The 20,555-nt window shown below is 45.3% G+C and overlaps 1 protein-coding gene across 2 annotated transcripts in view; it reads left to right on the top strand.

Moving 5' to 3' along the window:
* The window catches only part of MYO15B (myosin XVB), a 66,728-nt gene that overhangs the window by 8,509 nt on the left and 37,664 nt on the right, over positions 1–20,555 (top strand). For both annotated transcript variants that reach the window (XM_069951695.1, XM_069951696.1), the window contains exons 3-18: positions 4,117–4,174; positions 6,660–6,790; positions 6,874–6,969; positions 7,049–7,284; positions 7,907–8,076; positions 8,646–8,718; positions 8,833–9,135; positions 9,259–9,356; positions 10,011–10,069; positions 10,173–10,260; positions 11,049–11,147; positions 14,448–14,626; positions 14,740–15,030; positions 16,992–17,076; positions 17,171–17,317; positions 18,015–18,213. In XM_069951695.1, the coding sequence (XP_069807796.1) occupies positions 4,117–4,174; positions 6,660–6,790; positions 6,874–6,969; positions 7,049–7,284; positions 7,907–8,076; positions 8,646–8,718; positions 8,833–9,135; positions 9,259–9,356; positions 10,011–10,069; positions 10,173–10,260; positions 11,049–11,147; positions 14,448–14,626; positions 14,740–15,030; positions 16,992–17,076; positions 17,171–17,317; positions 18,015–18,213 (2,312 nt within the window). The remainder of the gene's footprint in view (positions 1–4,116; positions 4,175–6,659; positions 6,791–6,873; positions 6,970–7,048; positions 7,285–7,906; positions 8,077–8,645; positions 8,719–8,832; positions 9,136–9,258; positions 9,357–10,010; positions 10,070–10,172; positions 10,261–11,048; positions 11,148–14,447; positions 14,627–14,739; positions 15,031–16,991; positions 17,077–17,170; positions 17,318–18,014; positions 18,214–20,555) is intronic.

Raw genomic sequence — 20,555 nt, 5'->3', positions numbered from 1 at the left:
AACCCGATCCGAACTCGGTTCGGACCATCCCTAGCTACAATGTATAATATGTTTATTTATTTTTATGTGTTTTATATATAAAATGGCAAAGGGGGTATTTTAACTTTTATTGGGGGAGGGGCTATGTCATATGTAAAAAAAAAATGTTTTCATTTAATTCCACTCTATAAGTTCTGCTAGGGGGCTATTACATGCAATCACTAGATTGCTTGCACTGATCAATGCTAGGCCCAGCAGCGGCATGAAAAATTTGTGAACACAGCCGAGCTTGAAGAAATCTTTACAGCTGGTAGATCACTGGAAAATGTTTGGTGCTGGCTATATCTGTGTAGGGTGGGCCCCTACCAGGGGCGTAGCTAAAGGCTGATGGGCCCTGGTGCAAAATGTTAGCTTGGGGCCCCCCATCTCACCCGATCAGGCAAAGTCATATCTAATGTTATATCCAATTACTCTAATGCGCCACCATGTTCTAATGCCCTGTCACTGCCTCCACCTCATGTACTGCACTACTGCCCCCTATAATTAATGGACTGTACTGTGTCATTGTCTAATCATTGTATTCCAATCTTTGACTCTCCAGCTGAAAAACTACAACTCTCATCATAAACTGCCAGTTGGAAACAATGGGGGTTGTAGTGCTGCAACCTGAAGAGCCATATGCTGCAAAACTACAACTCCCATAATAAACTGTCAGCAGGGCACGATGAAGTTTGAACTTCTGCAACCTGGAGAAGTCACCTGAGATCACCTGCAGTCCTATGTAACACCACATAACACAGTGGTATCTCTGAGTACAGCTAATGTAGAAGATTTCACCTGCAGTCCTATGTAACAGCACAGATAACACAGTGATATCTCTCTGTACAGATCATGTAGTAGATGTCACCTGCAGTCCTATGTAACACCACAGATAACACAGTGATATCCCTCTGAGTACAGATAATGTAGTAGTCACCTGCAGTCCTATGTAACGCCACAGATAACACAGTGATATCCCTCTGAGTACAGATAATGTAGTAGTCACCTGCAGTCCTATGTAACAACACAGATAACACAGTGATATCTCTGAGTACAGATAATGTAGATGTCACCTGCAGTCCTATGTAACACCACAGATAACAGTGATATCTCTGAGTACAGATAATGTAGTAGCTGTCACCTCGGGCGCCCCTACTAAATGATGTTCTACAAAATAAGAAAAGTGTCATACAGTGACTCACAGGTGACGTCTTCTTTGATCTGAGGCGTCACTTTCCCCTTTCCTCTCCATCCGGCCCAGTCCTCCATGATGATTCCTTCCAGATACGTTTCATCTTTTCAGAACCTGCGAGACAAACAATTTAGGCTCCGCACATTTCTAGCAGCTTCCTTTCCTTTCTCCCTCCTGTAGGTTCCCATAGTAACTGCGCTGTGTGGGATGCCCCCTGTATGTAGGATCCCCTGCTGTGCCCCCTGTATGTAGGATCCCCTGCTGTGCCCCCTGTATGTAGGATCCCCTGCTGTGCCCCCATGAGCTAATAATGCCCCCAGAGGTGCCCCCATGAGCTAATAATGCCCCCATGAGCTAATAATGCCCCCAGAGGTGCCCCCATGAGCTAATAATGCCCCCAGAGGTGCCCCCATGAGCTAATAATGCCCCCATATACTAATAATGCCCCCAGAGGTGCCCCCATGAACTAATAATGCCCCCAGAGGTGCCCCCATATACTAATAATGCCCCCAGAGGTCCCCCATGAGCTAATAATGCCCCCAGAGGTGCCCCCATATACTAACAATGCCCCCAGAGGTGCCCCCATATAATAATAATGCCCCCAGAGGTGCCCCCATATAATAATAATTCCCCCAGAGGTGCCCCCATAAACTAATAATGCCCCCAGAGGTGCCCCATATACTAATGATGCCCCCAGAGGTGCCCCCATGAACTATTAATGCCCCCAGAGGTGCCCCCATGAACTAATAATGCCCCCAGAGGTTCCCCCATGAGCTAAGGCCCCCAGAGGTGCCCCCATGAACTAATAATGCCCCCAGAGGTGCCCCCCATGAACCAATAATGCCCCCAGAGGTGCCCCCCATGAACTAATAATGCCCCCACAGGTGCCCCCATGAACTAATAATGCCCCCAGAGGTGCCCCCCATGAACCAATAATGCCCCCAGAGGTGCCCCCCATGAACTAATAATGCCCCCAAAGGTGCCCCCATGAACTAATAATGCCCCCAGAGGTGCCCCCATGAACTAATAATGCCCCCAGAGGTGCCCCCATATACTAATAATGCCCCCAGAGGTGCCCCCATATACTAATAATGCCCCCAGAGGTGCACCCATACACTAATAATGCCCCCAGAGGTGCCCCCATATACTAATATTGCCCCCAGAGGTGCCCCCATGAACTAATAATGCCCCCAGAGGTGCCCCCATATACTAATAATGCCCCCAGAGGTGCCCCCATACACTAATAATGCCCCCAGAGGTGCCCCCATATACTAATAATGCCCCCAGAGGTGCCCCCATATACTAATAATGCCCCCAGAGGTGCCCCTAAAAAAACAAACATCATACTCACTTAATTTGCGCTGTGCAGGCAGCAGCTCTTCCTCTTCTTTGGGCTCCATCTTGCGAGCCGCAGGGACGGGACGTCACATCATCACGCCTGCCGGAGAGGTCACGTCCCGGCGTCCCATAAGCTGCTGGTATGAAGTGCCGGCAGCCTATGGGAGGGAATGCAGGAGGAGGACGCTGTCAGGTCCTGCTCCTGTATTCTGATCGCTTTAATGTTCCGCCTGCTCACTGTGCGGGCAGAACATCAAAGCGATCAGTGCATCCCGAGAAGCTGCACGGCCGCAGCTTCTCGGGATGCTGAGAGACAAGTGGCAAGGGGGGATGTGCGGGCCCCCCTAGCGTAGGGGCCCGGTCGCCATGGCGACCACTGCGACCCCTATAGCTACGCCACTGGCCCCTACTGAATACATGGCCTGGTTGCAATTGCAACCGCTGCAACCCATTTAGTTATGCCACTATGCCGTGCATAGTATTTCTTTAAGGTCTTTCTCAGATTCCTTTCATTCTTTAGGCCAAAGGTTTCTTCAATTTACCACATCAATCAGGCTAGCTCTTATCCACTTCTTTCTCAAGATGGAGCTTCTCAAATCACTTCAATTGCTTTGGACCTGGGCCGCTTTTTCATTATATATTTGGATAAAAATGCTACCTTTAGTAAAAAAAAAAAGACTAGCGATGGAGAGCATGGTCATGGTAGAGAGCAGGGACATCGCATGCCCCCATTACAAGAACAGACATGGAACGCAGCCTCTTAGCCTTTATCAAACAAATTTATTTTTGGAGACTCCATAGGAGACCTTTCTTTGAAAGTTTTATTTTAAGATCTGTACAGAAGATTTTTCTATAGGGACTTCTTCTAGCCACATCCCTACAATTGTGTTGCTTTAAGTGACATAAGGGAAGTTCACAATTTAGAATCTAAATTTGTTTTCCTTTACTCCTTTCAGCAGCACGTTTTTTAAACTGAATATACCGCTTTGCTTACTAAGGAAAAATGCAATACGTGCCGCTTTAAGCACCGGAGGCGGCTCAGGGCCCCCAGTCCACCTATATCCCCTCCACTCAGTGACATGGCCAAACTTGATTCTGATGGAGACATGTCATCCAGAGGAGAGTATATCGGGGCACTGGGGGTGCTGGGCCTGCCTCCGTTGCATAGAGTGGACCTAATTGCAGATTGAGAAACTGGTGAAAATTGCGGAAACGGGTGGCGGTTTGAAAAATGGACAGCACCACCCGGATCTATGCGCTGGTGCCAACCAGGTAGTATGAAAAAAAAAGTTTTCACTAAGCGAAGTGGTGCATTCTTTTTAACAGTTTTATACACTGGAAGAGTCCTGGTCATAATAGTTTGTATACAAATATAGAACTTAGGATGCAAAGACATTAATACAGAGTCCACCTTCTCATGATCATACTGCTTCTTTCCACTTCTCCAGTTTTCCATTTTCCCCATTGTGATAAATCCCCTCCTAATATTTTATGTATTATGACATATAAAAGCATCATCTAAGAATAATACCGCTACCATTGATGGTACAATGCTTATATTTTCTCAGGACCTGTCTACATTGGACGTGCCTGCTGAGCTCGCTGCTGTTTTGAACTCTGCAAATGGTGAGCACGGAGGTTTACCTTACAGCTTCAGTTCATACTGGATTTGGAATTCCCTTTAGGAGAGTGTTCTGCTTCATTTACAGGCTGCCCCTTTTTATTTTTATTTTACTTTTTCATCTCTAGACATATTTAAAGCTTTACTATAATTTTAAAAGAAAATCTCCATAAAAATAATGAGGCTCTTGGTTAACATTTGCAAATATTGTGTACCATCCCACCACAGTAAGGTGGCCTCATGCCCGGGATGGACTCTACACTCTCTCTCTGGCTAATAATAAGCCTATACTCTGGGCAAGAAAGATCCAACTAATCAGTGGCGTAGCTACCATGAAAGCAGACCATGCAGCTGCTATGGGGCCCGTGCAGTAGGGCCTGGGTCTTGTGGCAGAGCATGACTTGCCTCCAAGGTACTAGTGGCCACCCAACAGCTCACAGTGCTCCAGCAACAAGAGACCACTGCATACACATACTCACCTTGCTAGGTGCAGTGTTCCTTTGTTCTCCCAGCTCACTGGCACTCCAGGGAACCACACCAGGCCAGGTGAGTATGTTGGGAAGGGGGGGGGGGGGGGTCCTGCAGTTTTTTTTAAACCCATGAAACCTAGTTACACCCCTGCAACTAATAAAGGCAAAAATAACCCACAGGGTGGGATGGGTTCAGTGCACGACCAAGTAGAGGCAGCCACTCCCCCGTTTGGAACACAGAAAAAAACACAGATTTGGTCAGCTCTCCTAAATCACCACACTAGGCAGGAGCACATTGCTATGGCTGAAATCGCAGACACACAAAAACACAAAAAAATGCAAGAGTTCATTGCCAATGGCAAGACATAAACCCATTACAGATATGAAAATCACTAAAAGCAGCCCCCAAAATGCTAAAAAAAAAACTCCATAAAAATAACGAGGCTCTGTCTCAATGTGATCCTGCCTAGTGTCAATGGTGTTGCAGGAGAGCTGAACAAATTTGTTATTCTCGTCTGTGTTCCAGATGGGGGAGTGGCTGCCACCACTTGGTCGTGCACTCCACCCATCCCACCCAGGTGGTTATTCTTGCCAGTATTAGTTGGATCCTGCATGCCCAGAGCATAGGCTTATTATTAGCCAGGGAAAGGCCACAGTGTAGGGTCCATCTTGGGCATGAGGCCACCTTACTGTGGTGGGATGGTACACTCTATTTGCAGATGGTATGCCAGAGGCCTCATTATTTTTTATGGGGATTTTCTTTAGCAGTTAGGAGAGAGGCTGCTTTTAGTAATTTTCCTATCTGCATTGGGTTTGCATCTTGCCATTAGCAGATCAGATTGATATATCACTTAAGGGAAAATATTCGGTCTAACTTGTAACTTATTGATTGAATCTCTTGCTTTTTCTAAGGGTCCTATTCCACGGACCGACCAGGGCCCAATAAACAATATAAACGAGCACCGACCTGCTAGATCGGCGCTCATTTACTTGGCCTATTCCACGGTCCAATAATCGTTTAGCAAGGGCTGCAGGGACATTGTTACCAATGTCCTTGCAGCCCTTGTTTAAACATCATACTTTACCTATCCAGGCTGCAGGTCTTCTCCTGCGCTCCTTCTCCTGGTCCCGTGCGCAGCAGCAGCTTCGGTGCGGCCTGTCTGATCTGACAGACCGCTCAGCCAATCACTGGCCGCGGCGGTCACGGCCAGTGATTGGCTGATCAGTCTGTCAGCTCAGACAGGCCTCTCTGAAGCTGCTGCTGCGCGTGGGATCGGGAGAAGGAGCGCAGGAGAAGACCTGCAGCCTGGATAGGTAAAGTATGATGTTTTTAAATCGTCCGTCGCCCGCCGCGCACTGCTATTCCACATAGCGATGCACGGGTGGCGACCGATGATTAAAGGTTTGAACCTAAATGAACCATCAGCCGATGACACGATCTGATCGTTCTCTCTATTCCAAGGAGCGATAACAGGCCAAATCGGGCCGATTCGGCCAATTATCGCTCCGTGGAATAGGCCCCTAAATTTAAGAGTCCATTAGGATGTCTTGCTCAATAAATTGCACATTAATAACTGTCAGTCACTGATTGGGACCACCCACTAGACTCCTAAGCCTCTGGTTTATATTTTTCCAAGTGATTTGGTGTCCTGAAGGCTGGACCAGCACCCCCAGTGCACTGATATCTCCTCCCCTCAGTGACGTGCTGCCTTCAGAATTAAGTCTGTTTCCGGACTGACACGTCAGGGGAGAAGATATCGGTGCACAGGGGTGCTGGGCCCACCTCCAGTGCACCAAACTGGACATATGCATGAGAAGATGGGAGGAATGGATGGCACCATTACACTGTGTGCGACACCGCCATTCAGGTGATATGGAAATCTTATATTAGTGGTATCACTTTAAGCAGGGATAATATCAGGTATGACTTTGTAGGTTATTCATATGGATGTCAGTATATTTGCAGTTTTATTTAACTGTTTCTATAGCCAGTAACATCTGACATATCATTATCTCATAGCGCGGTCCCAGGCACAAGGAAATGGAATCACAGAAGTCCCTCCGCCTCAGGTCAAGGCCCAGAGCGTCCTGCAGCTTCCTCCTGACATAAACAATTATCCCTTCTCCATCTTTATTCGCTCCTATTTCAGGGTATTCATCACATTTATCTATCATTTATGTATAGCCTCTATAAATAGTTCTTTCATCTTACCTGTGTTTCCGTGTCTGCACAGGATCCCACGCTCCCGCCCTTAGGACAACCTCTTGAGAATCCTCTTACCCGTGTGTCACACTATGATAATGGAGCCGCACTGGAGCTGTATAAGCTGGTGAGAGACACGCTTATTCCTACATCAGGTCACACTGGTAAAGTGTTACTAGCGACTGATCTATGTGTGCTCTTACCAGGCCTTGCGTTTTATGGGAAATACTACGATGCAGCCCTGGCAGCAGAGGATCATTGGGAATTACATTGTAGAACGCTGCTTGCGCCAACCATCGCTTACTGATGAGGTGCTCTGCCAAACTGCAACTCTTACCGTACAAAACAACAATGAGGAGCAAAGTCAGCGAGTATGGCTGCTGCTATCAAGTCTACTGAGCTGTCTCATTCCCTCACCAACACTGGAGAAACCTTTGCTCAAGTGAGTCATTTTGTTCCTAAAAAGTGATCAACTTTAAACAGGTATTCCACTCAAACATAACTTTTGATATGTTGCTGCCCATGGTGAGACTAACAATTTCATCCATACTTGTTCTTATCTATCCAGTCTCCTTCCTCCACTTCTGAGCTGCTGCTTTCTGCTGAAGACACAAAAACTGTGTGAACTTTTCTCTCTGTCTCTTCCTCCTCACCCCTCCCTTACAAGACAGCTGATGTAAACAAGTCCCTATCTGCAACTTTGTAATTCCTGGAGGCATAATCAAAGTGAGTTCATCAGCAACTTAACCTCTGATTAACCCTTCCAGCATTACAGAAAAGCTACAAAGTTGCAGATAGGGCCTGCCAGGAACATGTTTACATCATCTGTCTCAGAAGGGAGGGGGGAGGAGGGGGAGACAGAGAGAAAAACTCAAACACAGATTTTTGTCCCTTTAAAAAGTAACAGCCCAGAACTGGGGGAAGGAGACTGAATAGATAATAATAAGTATGGAAGGAATTGTTAGTCTCACCATGGGCAGCAACATATCAAAAGTTTGAGAGAAATCACGCTTTAACGTATACCATTTACCTGTGAGATACCAGTAATTCTTACTCTCATACAGATATGTATCAGACCAAGGCTCTGAAGGATACAAGGCCATATGTCAGAGCAAGATGCTTCGAGCCAAACCGAATGATATTATTATATTGCGGTCACATGCCCCGACTCTGCTGGAGTGGACAGCCAATGAGAGAAAGGGGAAGATGGTGGTGGATATCTATACGTACAGTGGTGAGTTCCAGGTCATCTTTATATAATAGAGCTAATAAATTGACAGGAGGATCACTGTTTCATTTGGAGTTGATATGCTGACCACTCTGCAATATCCCAGAGCTAGGCCACACCAATTTGACACAGGGCTGCAAGTTTAAAACTTCTTTTTAGGACAATAACTGCATCACCTGCCGAATGGACAGATCTTGGATTAAAAGCGGCATCCGAAGGTACAGGTGGTTTGGAGGGGGCAGATTGTGGGTACAAAGTTGCTTTAAAGTGCCAATGCTTTAAAGTACAAAGTTGCTTTAAAGTGCCACTGCTTTAAAGTTTTGATCAGTGTGGGTCTGAGTGTTAATACTTGCACATATCATGAGAACAATCCAGGAGAAGGTGAGGTGTCATTGCAGTAAGGCCATACTAATAACATAGCTTACACAGTCACCCTGGATCCCTAAGCTTATATACAATACAACTAGACAATTTTGTAGTATTTAGTGCTTTTTTGTTATGCTGATATGAATATGATATGAACAGTCATGAATATCGAGAAAACCAGACTTAATGTTTTTTTTGTATTGTTTTAGAGGAAAAATATACAGCAGAGGTGGATTCATGGACGACTGCAGAACAATTAGCCGGCTGGCTGCTGCAGTCCAGGTAAGAACGTCCATCGGTGACTGGCCAAGAAATAGGAATATTCTTCATGTAAGACCAATATAAATACAGTAGTCCTTCCATGTGCATATTTTTCTATATCATTTTCTAATACAGAGGTGTTGGTGACAACCCCCGTGGTTGGTCTATATCCATTCTGGATGACAATCAGTGGCTTGACCTATGTGGTGATGATTTATTACTGGATCTGATCGCGGAGGTAGAAGATGGCGCCCCGTCACTGCCCTTCTCGGACTACCCTTTTGGAGATAATGACGGGATCCCAGCTCCTCCTTTTGATCTGGCGCCACAGCTCCCTCCTGGACATCCTTCTTTCTCTCCACCTGGCTTACCTCCTAGTCCCACACCAGGATCTCCACCAGCTCCTCCACCTCCACCAATTCCTCCTCCTTTTGATAAGTAAGGATTTATTTGTATTATAGTATATTGGTATGGTAGCATATGACCAATATGACAATAACAATTTAACTCATTTGCTGACATTACATGGAATTAATGTTATTAACTTCTGCTTGCTTATAGCTTTGGAGATAATATTCCAATCCCACCAGCACCACCAATGCAAGCACCTTCTCTACCACCTGACCTAGACCAGTCCTACTCTACAAATATAAATGGAGGTAAAAGTGTTAGACTACTGCTCATCACCTTAAAGTATTGTGCTAGATTCCTATATAAGGGTCAGTATGAGAGATACATAATCTTCACCTAAGAGAAAAGGATTATAAATGCTGGAATCATCAGGGCAGTACTGGTGGTACTTCCGCTTATGGTCCTCTTCTTTACATAAACATTTAGCCAGCCTTGCTTTTGAAGGGGTACTCCAGCGAAAATCTTTTTCTTTCAAGTCAAGAAAGTTATATAGATTTGTAATTTAAAAATCTCAAGTTTATCAGCTGCTGCATGTCCTGCAGCAAATGGTGTTTTCTTTTCTGTCTGACACAGTGCTCTCTGCTACCACCTCTGTCCAAGACAGGAACTGTCCAGAACAGGAAAGGTTTTCTATGGGGATTTGCTGCTGCTCTGAACAGTTCCTGTCTCGGAGAGAGGTGGCAGCAGAGAGCATTGTGTTAGACTGCAAAGAATACACCACTTCCTGCAGGATATTCAGCAGCTAATAAGTATGGGAAGACGTGAGATTTTTTTTTTAAATAGAAGTAAATTACAAATCTATATAACATTCTGAAACCAGTTGATTTGAAAGAAAAAGATTTTCACCAGTTTACAGAGTTCTGCTCTAATCTATTTTTTTTTTTTATTACACTTTGATGTAGGTCCCCAAAGAGTGGAGAACTATTTGGACCAGCTCTTTAATCCTGTGTTCACATCGACCGTTAGTAAAATGTCTACATTCTTACCCTTGTCATCCCACCTCTTAATATCTTCCTCCGTCAGCCATGGTACACATCTCACATCTCCGGATTTGTTCCTTGCAGGATTTGGAGAGATCTGAAAACCTCAACAGGCGCATGAAAGGTGGTGGAGGTATCATGCCAACAAGGCACAATTCATACGGCTCCAATGGTGAGTCGTGGAAAACATAAAGGCATAGGAATACAAAAATGTATTGTTTTTCTATGCACTTGTTTTTTATTTTTTAATCTCCCCACAGGATAGATGATAGTTATCTGATCAGTGGTGGTCCAACCATTGGTATCTTCCAGAATAGAGGTCCCTTGTCCCCCAGGTGTATAAATCAGCAGCACACATGCTTGATGTTTGCTCCATTCACAGGGACCACTATTCTCATGAGTTATTGCCGTCCCAACAGTCAGACACCCATCACCAGATACTTGTCATCAAAGGGTTACTCTGCAGAAAAAAAATGTTTTTAAATCAACTATGGCACAAAACAATAGAAATATATACATCACAAATGGGGGACATTTACTAAGGAGTCTAATATGTGTGTGACTATTCTAATGGGGATTGGTGGATATTTTGTTCCAATCTCTTGTGACTGATTTATTAAAATGTATCTGAATAAAAAGTCGCAAAAATTGCGTAACCATATTCACCAGTTTGTGCGATTTTTTAAAAAGTCGCAAATGATAAATTGGGTGCTAATCCCGGATTATGGGAACTTTTGGGTGAATACTCAGAACAGGCAGAAAAAAAGTCGCATTTAAAAAATATTTGCCTGTCGAATACTGGTTCAGAAATAGAACTTAGATCAAAAATGGGTAAAAAATCCAATTATTCACCTAAAAATAGGCACAAAGCCCTTGATAAATTTCCTCCAATAATTTTTAGCACGGGTGTAATAATGGTGTAAAAATTCTCCGAAATGATAACTTTGTAATTGTGCTTAGCTTTTACAGGGATGGGCTCAGCACCTTCATATAGCATGCCAATGGTGAATGGAATGATGCCTGCAATGGGAAACATGCCAATGATGCCCAGTATGCCAGGTAAGCAAATTGCAAGTATTTGCATAGTATTAGTATTAATTTTTGCTGCTAAACACATTTCCTTTTCTTTTTTTTTTTTTTTTTAAATTAAAGGAAACCTGTGACTAGTTAAATGTTGCCTGAACCCCAGGCAGCATGAAACACTTTAAGGGTGCGTTCACACCTACCGGATCTGCAGCGGATTTTCATGCTGCGAGTTTGTAGCGAAATCAGCTGCGGATCCTGTACTGTGAAGCTCAATGGGTCCCATACACTCAGTGGATCCGCTGCCTGCATGGGAACCGGCCCCTTTAACCCCTGCGCCACCATTGGCCGCTCGCAGCTTACAGCCCTGGCCCCTTTAATCCCCTGCACCGCCCGTTCGCCGCCCCGGCCCCCCTGCACGCCCGATCGCCGTGGCTGTGTGATGCTCCCCATCAGCATCTGTGCTGCCGTGCAGGGGAACCGGGAGCATCACACAGTCACAGCCCAAGCAGGTGATGTATGCTCGGGGCTGGGGCTGCGATCGGGCGTGCGGGAGGGGGCCGGGGCGACGATCGGGCATGCGGGGGGGCCAGGGCGGCGATCGGGCGTGCGGGCATGCGGGGGGTTTAAGGGGGCCGGGGCTGTAATCTGCGGGTGGCCGGCAGCGGCGCAGGGGTTAAAGGGGCCGGGTCCCATGCAGGCAGCGCTACGTGTAGGGCAGTTTCACACACAAAAGATCGCAGTGGAAATCTCGCTGCGAGTTTTGCAGCAAGATCCATTACGATCCAAGGTCCTGTCAGTTTCTATGTGAATACGCGGTGGTGGGCTGCCGTGTGGTGTTGCAGCTGTGACCGGTCACTTGCTAGATGGTACTGTATGTCATGATTAAAAATCAATTAAAAGATATTTTTAGTGCAAAAGGGAATCCAGTAGTAAGTGACAACCAGAACACCTCGGTCTAACAAAGTCCTATTATATACCACTATACCATGTAAACGTCTAAGTCAATATACAACTAACCATGTAGTATATCCACACAGCCTCGGATGGCTAAGAACAATGTCAGCCCATACCCGCAAATACTTAGAATAGTCTAATAAGACGCTTACCCATCGTGGTGTCTGGCATCAATAACCCCGACGCACGTTTCGCGTACAGGTCTCTTTATCAAGGGGCGTCTGTAAAGCGACCTGTACGCGAAACGTGCGTCGGGGTTATTGATGCCAGACACCACGATAGGTAAGCGTCTTATTAGACTATTCTAAGTATTTGCGGGTATGGGCTGACATTGTTCTTAGCCATCCGAGGCTGTGTGGATATACTACATGGTTAGTTGTATATTGACTTAGACGTTTACATGGTATAGTGTTATATAATAGGACTTTGTTAGACCGAGGTGTTCTGGTTGTCACTTACTGCTGGATTCCCTTTTGCACTAAAAAGATCTTTTAATTGATTTTTAATCATGTCAAATAAAAATTATTATATTTAAAATTTAGCTTTGTGTGGTGTAATTGTTGTTCTAAAAAAAGCTAATTAATCCTGTATATAATCCTTGGACCTGTTACGTTGTGGTTAATTAACTCTGCGGGGCAGAGACCAATGCTGATAGTGTGTGTCCATTGGAACTATTGTACATAAATGGTACTGTATGACTCCACTCCTGTGGTGGTTGGTCGGTAGAGTATAGCTCAGCCAGGTGGTAGGTTGTCATGACACAGGTATGGAGGCACACCTGCTTTTAGTTCTTTCTGGCTGGCTATACCCTTCCCCAATGGTCGGTGACCTGCTGGGTTGTGATGGGTCCCTTGGGTGCTTATCACGGTGGTTCGGAGTGAAGTTATGACCCACCCGGACTGTTGGTACCACCACCCACAGAAAGGGGAGATAACCCAAGGGCGGTGTGGCTTGTGTGTAGGTGCTGTTATAATGATCACTGAGTCCAAATAGCATAAATAAACCTCCTTTTAACGTAAGAATTTTCTGTGATACAGGTGAATAATACTTGGCTAATACAGACTTAACTTCACTAGATCTGTACTTAGAGCTGATGATGTAGAGAGTGGAATAGTGTAGCAGTGTTGACTTGGCTGCGTGCTGAGAAAAGTAGAGAGAGTTCAGAGTAGTGGAGAGGAGTAGGTCATGAGAGTCCCAACCCAATGTAGTACTGTGCTCTGCCAGAACTTTAGAAGAAGAAGAATACTTGAAAGAAGAGTACTTGTGCCCGTGTTTCGACCTCTGTCGCTATACCACCTTTTGCGTAGGCTCTTAGCTGCTTTACTCTATCCGGATCAGTTCCTCTGCCTTAGGATACTGTCCTGCACTTTTAGAGATGTTCACGGCGTGGGTTGGGGTGATCTCTGACTTGTCCTCTCTGTAAGTGTTTAGCACTGCATCATAGGTAGAAGTGTTGCTCTAAGAAGGAAAGTCTGTGTTCGCCATGAGCGTCTGTCTGTCTACTACCACACTCCAGACTAGACTGACTCCGGACTGACTATGTGTGGGTCTACACTTCCTCTACCCATGTAACAACTTCCTACAGGGTGTGTGTAACAGCCTCTGTGAGGACGGTTTTGAAACATCTCGCTGCTGGCGCATACATTACCCATCCTTGCTCTTGCTTCCAGCAAGCAAGAGCAAGGATATTCATGAGAAGCAGAAAACACCCACCAGCTGCTGATTGTCAGTTATCTATTCATGCTTTGTATAGGCAGTCAATCAGCAGCAGGGGAAGGGGTGTGGCAATAATCCTATTCTCCTGCATATTAGGAGAATGGCTGAACAGATTGATGTAATACACTCATCTGTTCAGCATTACTATCACTAGTTTATGCTGCCCTCATTTAAGACAGCGTAAACCTAGTGACAGATTACCTTTAAGACTGGGTTCAGACTACGTATATTTGAGGCTGTATATTTGAGGCTGTATAGCAACCAAAACCAGGAGTGGATTGAAAACACAGAAAGGATCTGTTTACATAATGTTGAAATTGAGTGGATGGCTGCCATTTAATGCAAATATTTGCTGCTATTTTAAAACAACGGCTGTTATATTGAAATAATGGCAGTTATTTACCATTATATGACGGCCATCCACTCAGTTTCAACATTGTGTGAACAGATCCTTTCTGTGTTTTCAATCCACTCCTGGTTTTGGTTGCTATGAGGACCTGACAAGAGGACCAAATACTGCCTGAAATATACGTAGTGTGAACCCAGCCTAAGACTGTATGGTACATTTCAGTAGGTTAGAATGAAATTGTAGGGTAGAATCATTGTACCACTAGTATCCTAGTGCTATGGAATGGAGTCTTAAAAAAATCCTTTTAATTTTAGCAATGATGCCTCAAATGCCTCAAATGATGCCACAGATGATGCCTCAGATGATGCCACAAATGATGCCACAGATGATGCCCCAGGCAGTGCCCATGCCCCAGCCTGTGATGCCTTCTGTAGACCCTACACAGTTAGCCGCACAGCAACAAGCATTTATTCAGCAACAAGCCCTGCTTTTGGTGAGTACCCCTGTCTTTATATGTCAGTACCCTTTTTTCATCACCCTGTTTCATCTATATTATGTGCCCATGGTTAGATATACTGGTTATAGCCATTCTGTGTTTATTTATAGGCCCAACAGATGACACTCCAGGCAACAATGATGTCTCAGCAGCAACAGCAACGGAATCCACCTCCACCTAACAGAGCAGATTCTTCCCCGCCTAGAGTGGTTCCTAAACCTGCACCAAAGCCAGCACCAGCACCAAAACCATCCTCTGCCCCTGTCCCACCTCCGAGTCCAAAACCAGTCCCTGACCCACCTCCTGCCCCTCCTTCAAAACCAGCTCCAAACCCTAGTCCGCCTCCTCAAGCACCCAAGCCAGAGCCGCAGAGGCCACAGAAGCCACAAACACCAGTAGAGGTAATACATAGAAAATATAATATGGGATTACATTGTCCATCCTGATGTAAGTTGCCGCAAAGCATCCGAAAGATGTTGTGTTAGTATTTTTTGTCAACCATGTGCTCCTTCTTAGTGCAGCAAGTGTGGGTTGGTGGTCATTCAGCAGTAGCCCATTTGGGTAGCAGACTACAGTTCCCATCATGCATTGCTGATGTCTGCTTCGGCTTTTTCTACCCTTGCGTTCCCCTGGTTGTTAAAAACCAGCCTCCCATATTGTGCTCCCTTCTGATGAGCTTCTTACAATTGGTTTCTAGTTTTCAAAACCTTATTACTGAGCATGTGTGACCAGCAAGGTGAAACTGAACTACTGAACTACAGTTAAAAATATTGCATTATGGACCAATAAGTGAGGGATTATACATGGCCATTCACCATCAATAGCTCTCTGACAGCTACCAGATCTTACCTAATTCCCCCATATATACACAAATGTGGTGATCCACCAGTGTGGTGGATGACCGGACACTTGCCAGATGGTGAAGTGTGACTCCACTACAGTAGTGGTTGGTTGGGGAATAGCTCAGCCAGGTGTTATGTTGTCGTGACGCCAGTGGTGGTTGGGCACACAGGTATGCTGGCACACCTGCTTTTATTTTAGTGAGGCTGGCTATCATCTTTCCCCTGTGGTCAGTAACCTGCCGGGCTGTTTGGGGGTCCCTTGAAAGCTTAGAGGTTCAGAGAAGTGGAGAGGAGGATATGCTGCTTCAGGATATGCTGCTGCCATTAATGTTCTGCTTCCCTAAAAACAAAAGGGTCAGCAGTTGAAATCCAACACGCCCAATCCTTTTCTTCCCTGACATCATGTGCCAGTTGGGAGGCCTCCATACACATTAGACCATGGATGGGGAACCTGCAGAACTTCAACTGTCTCAAAACAACAAATCCCATCAAGCAAGAACAAAGAGTAAAGTAGTTGCACTCACCCACGAAGTCTTCTAAAAACCTTTAGTTTATTTCAGCAAATGGACATAGTGCGGACATAGATGTGAGCAGACGCTACGTTAACGGAGTGGTGACAGCCTGTTTCACGCTCTACGGCGCTTCTTCGGACCTCCTCCTATCATCACGTCACCACGCTACACAAATAGCTTCATTAAGTGGTGACGTACATACACATGTGAAGTGAATAAAAACAGTATTATAAACATACTAAAAAACAATACAACAAATGAGTATTTACATTAAACAAGGAATCCCCGATCCACACGCTCATTCAGACCCCCTGGACCTTCAGCATTTGTTTTGACAAATCTTTGGCATTCACTGTCCAGTCATGATGAGAATCGTAGTTTTGCAACAGCTGAAGTTCCACCTGCTATGATCTCACCAACAATGGTGGGTTTCAATGTCTTGCCACTAATGCATATAGTGCATATATATATTTAAAGAGGATGTACCACAAGGTACATCCTCTTGAATTTAACTCACCGATAGATTGGCGCCGTCATGGGGAAGCCAATGCCGCGGTCCGTTTTTCGAACCGCGGCCTGGTTCCACATGAGTCGGGTACAGCACCGTTCTATCCAGCAGATTCTAATGAAGCCACATCATTGAGGAGAGGGAATTCCCTCCCACTGGGGGCAGGCCGGCCGACCTCCAGTGCTTCAGCACGGCCCGGTACCGCTGGATAGAACGGCGCCGTACAAGGGCCGCGGTTTGAAAAAACGGACCGCGGCACCGGCTTCCCCATTACAGCGTTGATCTATCGGTGTGTTAAATTCAAGAGGATGTACCTGGTGGTACATCCTCTTTAAGCTTAGATGTTGGATATGGTACTTAGTTTTGGTTCCACACTTGGAGCAGTTCCTTTGTAAAGGACGTCATGCCATTGTGTAGGCACCCTATTAGAGCCAAGCATCAGTAATGCAGAGTAGAGGGTAATGCCAATGACATATAATTACATATGAGTTGTCATCTAGGTGTACTGGGATGAAGAGGAGGAATCGGAGTATTCTTACCAAAGAAAAACCTTCCAACAGAGGCGGCAGTTCTTCCAAAAAATGGGTAAGTACAGACCAAAGTTACCACCATATGCATTTTAAACATTTTATCCTTACCATTGACATTTCATATTTATAAATGTTGACCAACCCTGTAGTAAGTGATGGGACTCGTGTAAAATCGGTCAAGCCTCCCTCCAAGATCCTACTTCCAGTTCAAACAAAAGAGCCTGAGAATGAGAGTGATGAGGAACCACCAGAACCCCCTGAACCCGAACCAGAACCTGAACCCAAGCCTCAGCCAGGTGACTTCATTCACAGTTATCACTTATAGAGAAATATAGTAATAGCATGATATAGGATATAAATTATATATCAGTGGCTGAGCATGCAGATGCATGGTATAGCTATATCAACGAGCCCAGCCTGAAAGCGAGCCTGTTATTCATGCTGTGGAAACTATCATCAGGGTGGTCCCCGGTGGCCTCTGCCTCCCCTCTTAGCCTTGATTGATAGATTTCCCCCTGTTTGGGTATAGGGAAAGATTTATCAGCCAAGGTCGGTGAGGCAAGGAGAAGCCACAGGCGACCACCTCAATGACTCATGGGTCGGGCAGCATAAGAGTGATGACAGGCTCCCTTTAAAGGGGTTGTTCGCCAACATTTTCAACATCTCAAGTCTTCCACTACTTATCAGCTGCTGTATGTCCTACAGCAAGTGATGTATTCTCTCTAGTCTGACACAGTGCTCTTTGCTGCCACTTCTGTCCATGTCACAAACTGTCCAGAGCAGTAGCAAATCCCCATAGAAAACCTCCCCTGATCTCCAGACTGGAAAGAATACAGCACTTGCTGCAGGACGTACAGCAGCTGATACGTACTGGAAGACTTGAGATTTTTTAATAGATGCGAATTACAAATATCTGGCACTTTCTGGCGCTGATTGATTTGAAAGGGGAATTTTTTTTTTTACATTTTTACCATGTATATTTTATGTTTAAAGAAAAAACAACCCCAAAAGTACCCCCAGTAGTGCCGCTTCCTGCAAACAAACCTAAAGAGACTCCTGAGAAAGGGACGAAGGTAGCAGGTGCTAAAGTAAAACCGGCTCCTAGACCCGAACCCAGTCAAGAGATAAGAGAAATCATCAAGATGTTTCAAAACCGTCCTCAACCAGAACCTAAACCATTTGAACCAGTCAGGTGAGAATTTAGTAGGTTGACTTAATGGATAAAAACTTACATGTTGCCTATATCAACTTATCACTAGAGATGAGCGGAACTTTTGGACTTTCAGTCTGAAAGCCTCTCACTCCATTACTATGCCTGCGATCCCGGGAGCGTAGTTGCGCTCCCAGGAATCTGCGGGCAGGATCTTCCAGGGAATATAAGATACATTCCCTGGAAATCCAGGGAATGTATCTTGAATTCCCTGGAAGATCCTGCCCGCAGATTCCCGGGAGCGCAACTATGCACCCGGGATCGCAGGCATAGTAATGGAGCGAAGATGCCGTCGGACCAAAAGTCTGACGGTTCGTTCTTCTCTACTTATCACAAGATTATAAGATCAGTTTATTTGCATGTTAATATTTTTTTCTTTAGGATCCTGTGTTTTGGTTTTTGCCCTTATCCTTATCAGTAGTCCCACAGTGTCATCTGTTTCATTCCAGCACAGCTGCACAGCTGGGTCATGTGATCACAGCCTGCCCAACTGAAAATCACTGTGTTTAATGTGTCTGTCTAATAGTCTTTGCTGAAGCAGCTAACTTCCTTCGAACTACAGAATGACATTGTCTATCAGATCTCTTCTGGCTGCACTCAGACCCCTCCCCACACCACTCGGTTTTATCTATATGCTGCAGCTGCAATCTCTATGGCATCAGGATATGTGAAAATTATTATGTTAATTTGTTTTCCCTGAGACCCATTGGCATCACAACATATGGGGTATTATCGCCCCTGCAAGCCCCTGGGACGAAGGAATTTTAATGAAAAAATAAGTAAAGAGCTTTTATTCCCCTCCTCCAGGAAGTATAATAAGCCCCACCTCCCCACACACCAGTCAAATTATAACAAATACAAAACAATAGGGCGGGTGTCTTGTGATGCCAATGGGTCTCAGGGAAAACAAATTAACATAATAATTTTCACTTCCCTATCGTCCCATTGGCATCACAACATATGGGGAACTAGCACGCATGATCCTCATTGGGTGGGTTAACAATCACAGCAGCAGAGAGTACAGACTTCGCAAATACAGTTCTTGCTGAACATATAGATTCCAACCTATAGTGGTTGACAAAGGTGGATATTGAAGACCAGGTAGCCGCCTGGCATATGTTCTAAAAAGGAACAGATGCCCGTTCTGCCCAACTAGAGGCCACTGCCCTAGTTGAATTAGCTCTAGTAAACTCAGGTGGAGATAACTCAGCTGAAGTATAGCACAGGGCAATAGAGTCGCAGATCCAACGCGATATTGTAGGTTTAGAGGCTTTTTTACCTTTGATCCAGGTATAGCCTGATAGACCTGGAAACGTCCAACAACGAGAGATCTAAGTCCTCTTCAGTCGAAGACGTAGGAGAGAAGACAGGAAGAACCACCGACTGGTTAATGTTGGAGTGAGACGCCACTTTAGGAAGGAGAAACAGATTGCTGAACTCAGGGAGAACAGCCAAATGACAACACTGCCGGCTGCTAATGAAAGCGCTCAATGCAGTGAAGTCCTAGGTGCATTGCCCCCTCGGAAACATGAGTATGCAAAAGAGGAGTCTGTGGAGCCTCATCGAAGAGTCTCAAAACACAGGACTAGCCAGATATCCCTCCGGGAAGGACCCAGCCAAGTGGCAGCTCCTTTTAGGAAACCACCAAATCCACCATATTAAGTGGCCCTATAAGTCAGTGTAATGACAAGGGATAAACCAAGGCTAGGTAACCATCCACAGACAGCTGTTTCGGGGTGTCGCCCCTCATCAGTGTGGAGCAGGATTCTGGCTAGGAAGGAACCCTGGAAGAAATTTCAGAATGACTTTATCCTGAGAAAATACCACATAAGGAGGGGCAGAACCAAGCGCTTGGAGCTCCCCTACCCTCTTGGCAGAAGTAATTGCCAACAAAAAGGCAACTTTAAATGAAAGGAACTTGAAGTCTGTTTCTTCCAGTGGCTCAAATGGCGGAAGGCATAACCGTCTCAACACTAGGAACAAGTCCCAAGTGTCTACCTGTTTCACTAGATTAGGTCTTAGTCTGGTCACGGCCTTAACGAAGCTTTTTATTTCCAGGATCTGAAAGAGACGCCAATTTAGGTGAGCAGATAAAGCTGCAATCTGTACCTTAATAGAACTGGGTTTAAGACCTTTATCGAATCCCTTCTGCAGGAATTCTAATAATTGTGGAGTAGATGGTTTAATTGGATCAATCTCCTTAGAAGAACACCAGTTCTGAAAAAATTTCCAAATTCGGAGGTAGGATTTATTTGTAGCACCACTATGTGCATGAGAAAGAGTCTGCAAAACTTTCTCAGAGAATCCTGTATTTAGTATGGTCC

Source organism: Dendropsophus ebraccatus, chromosome 14 (assembly GCF_027789765.1).
Source record: "Dendropsophus ebraccatus isolate aDenEbr1 chromosome 14, aDenEbr1.pat, whole genome shotgun sequence".
NCBI lineage: Eukaryota > Metazoa > Chordata > Amphibia > Anura > Hylidae > Dendropsophus > Dendropsophus ebraccatus.
This window is presented reverse-complemented; position numbering and strand designations above follow the sequence as displayed.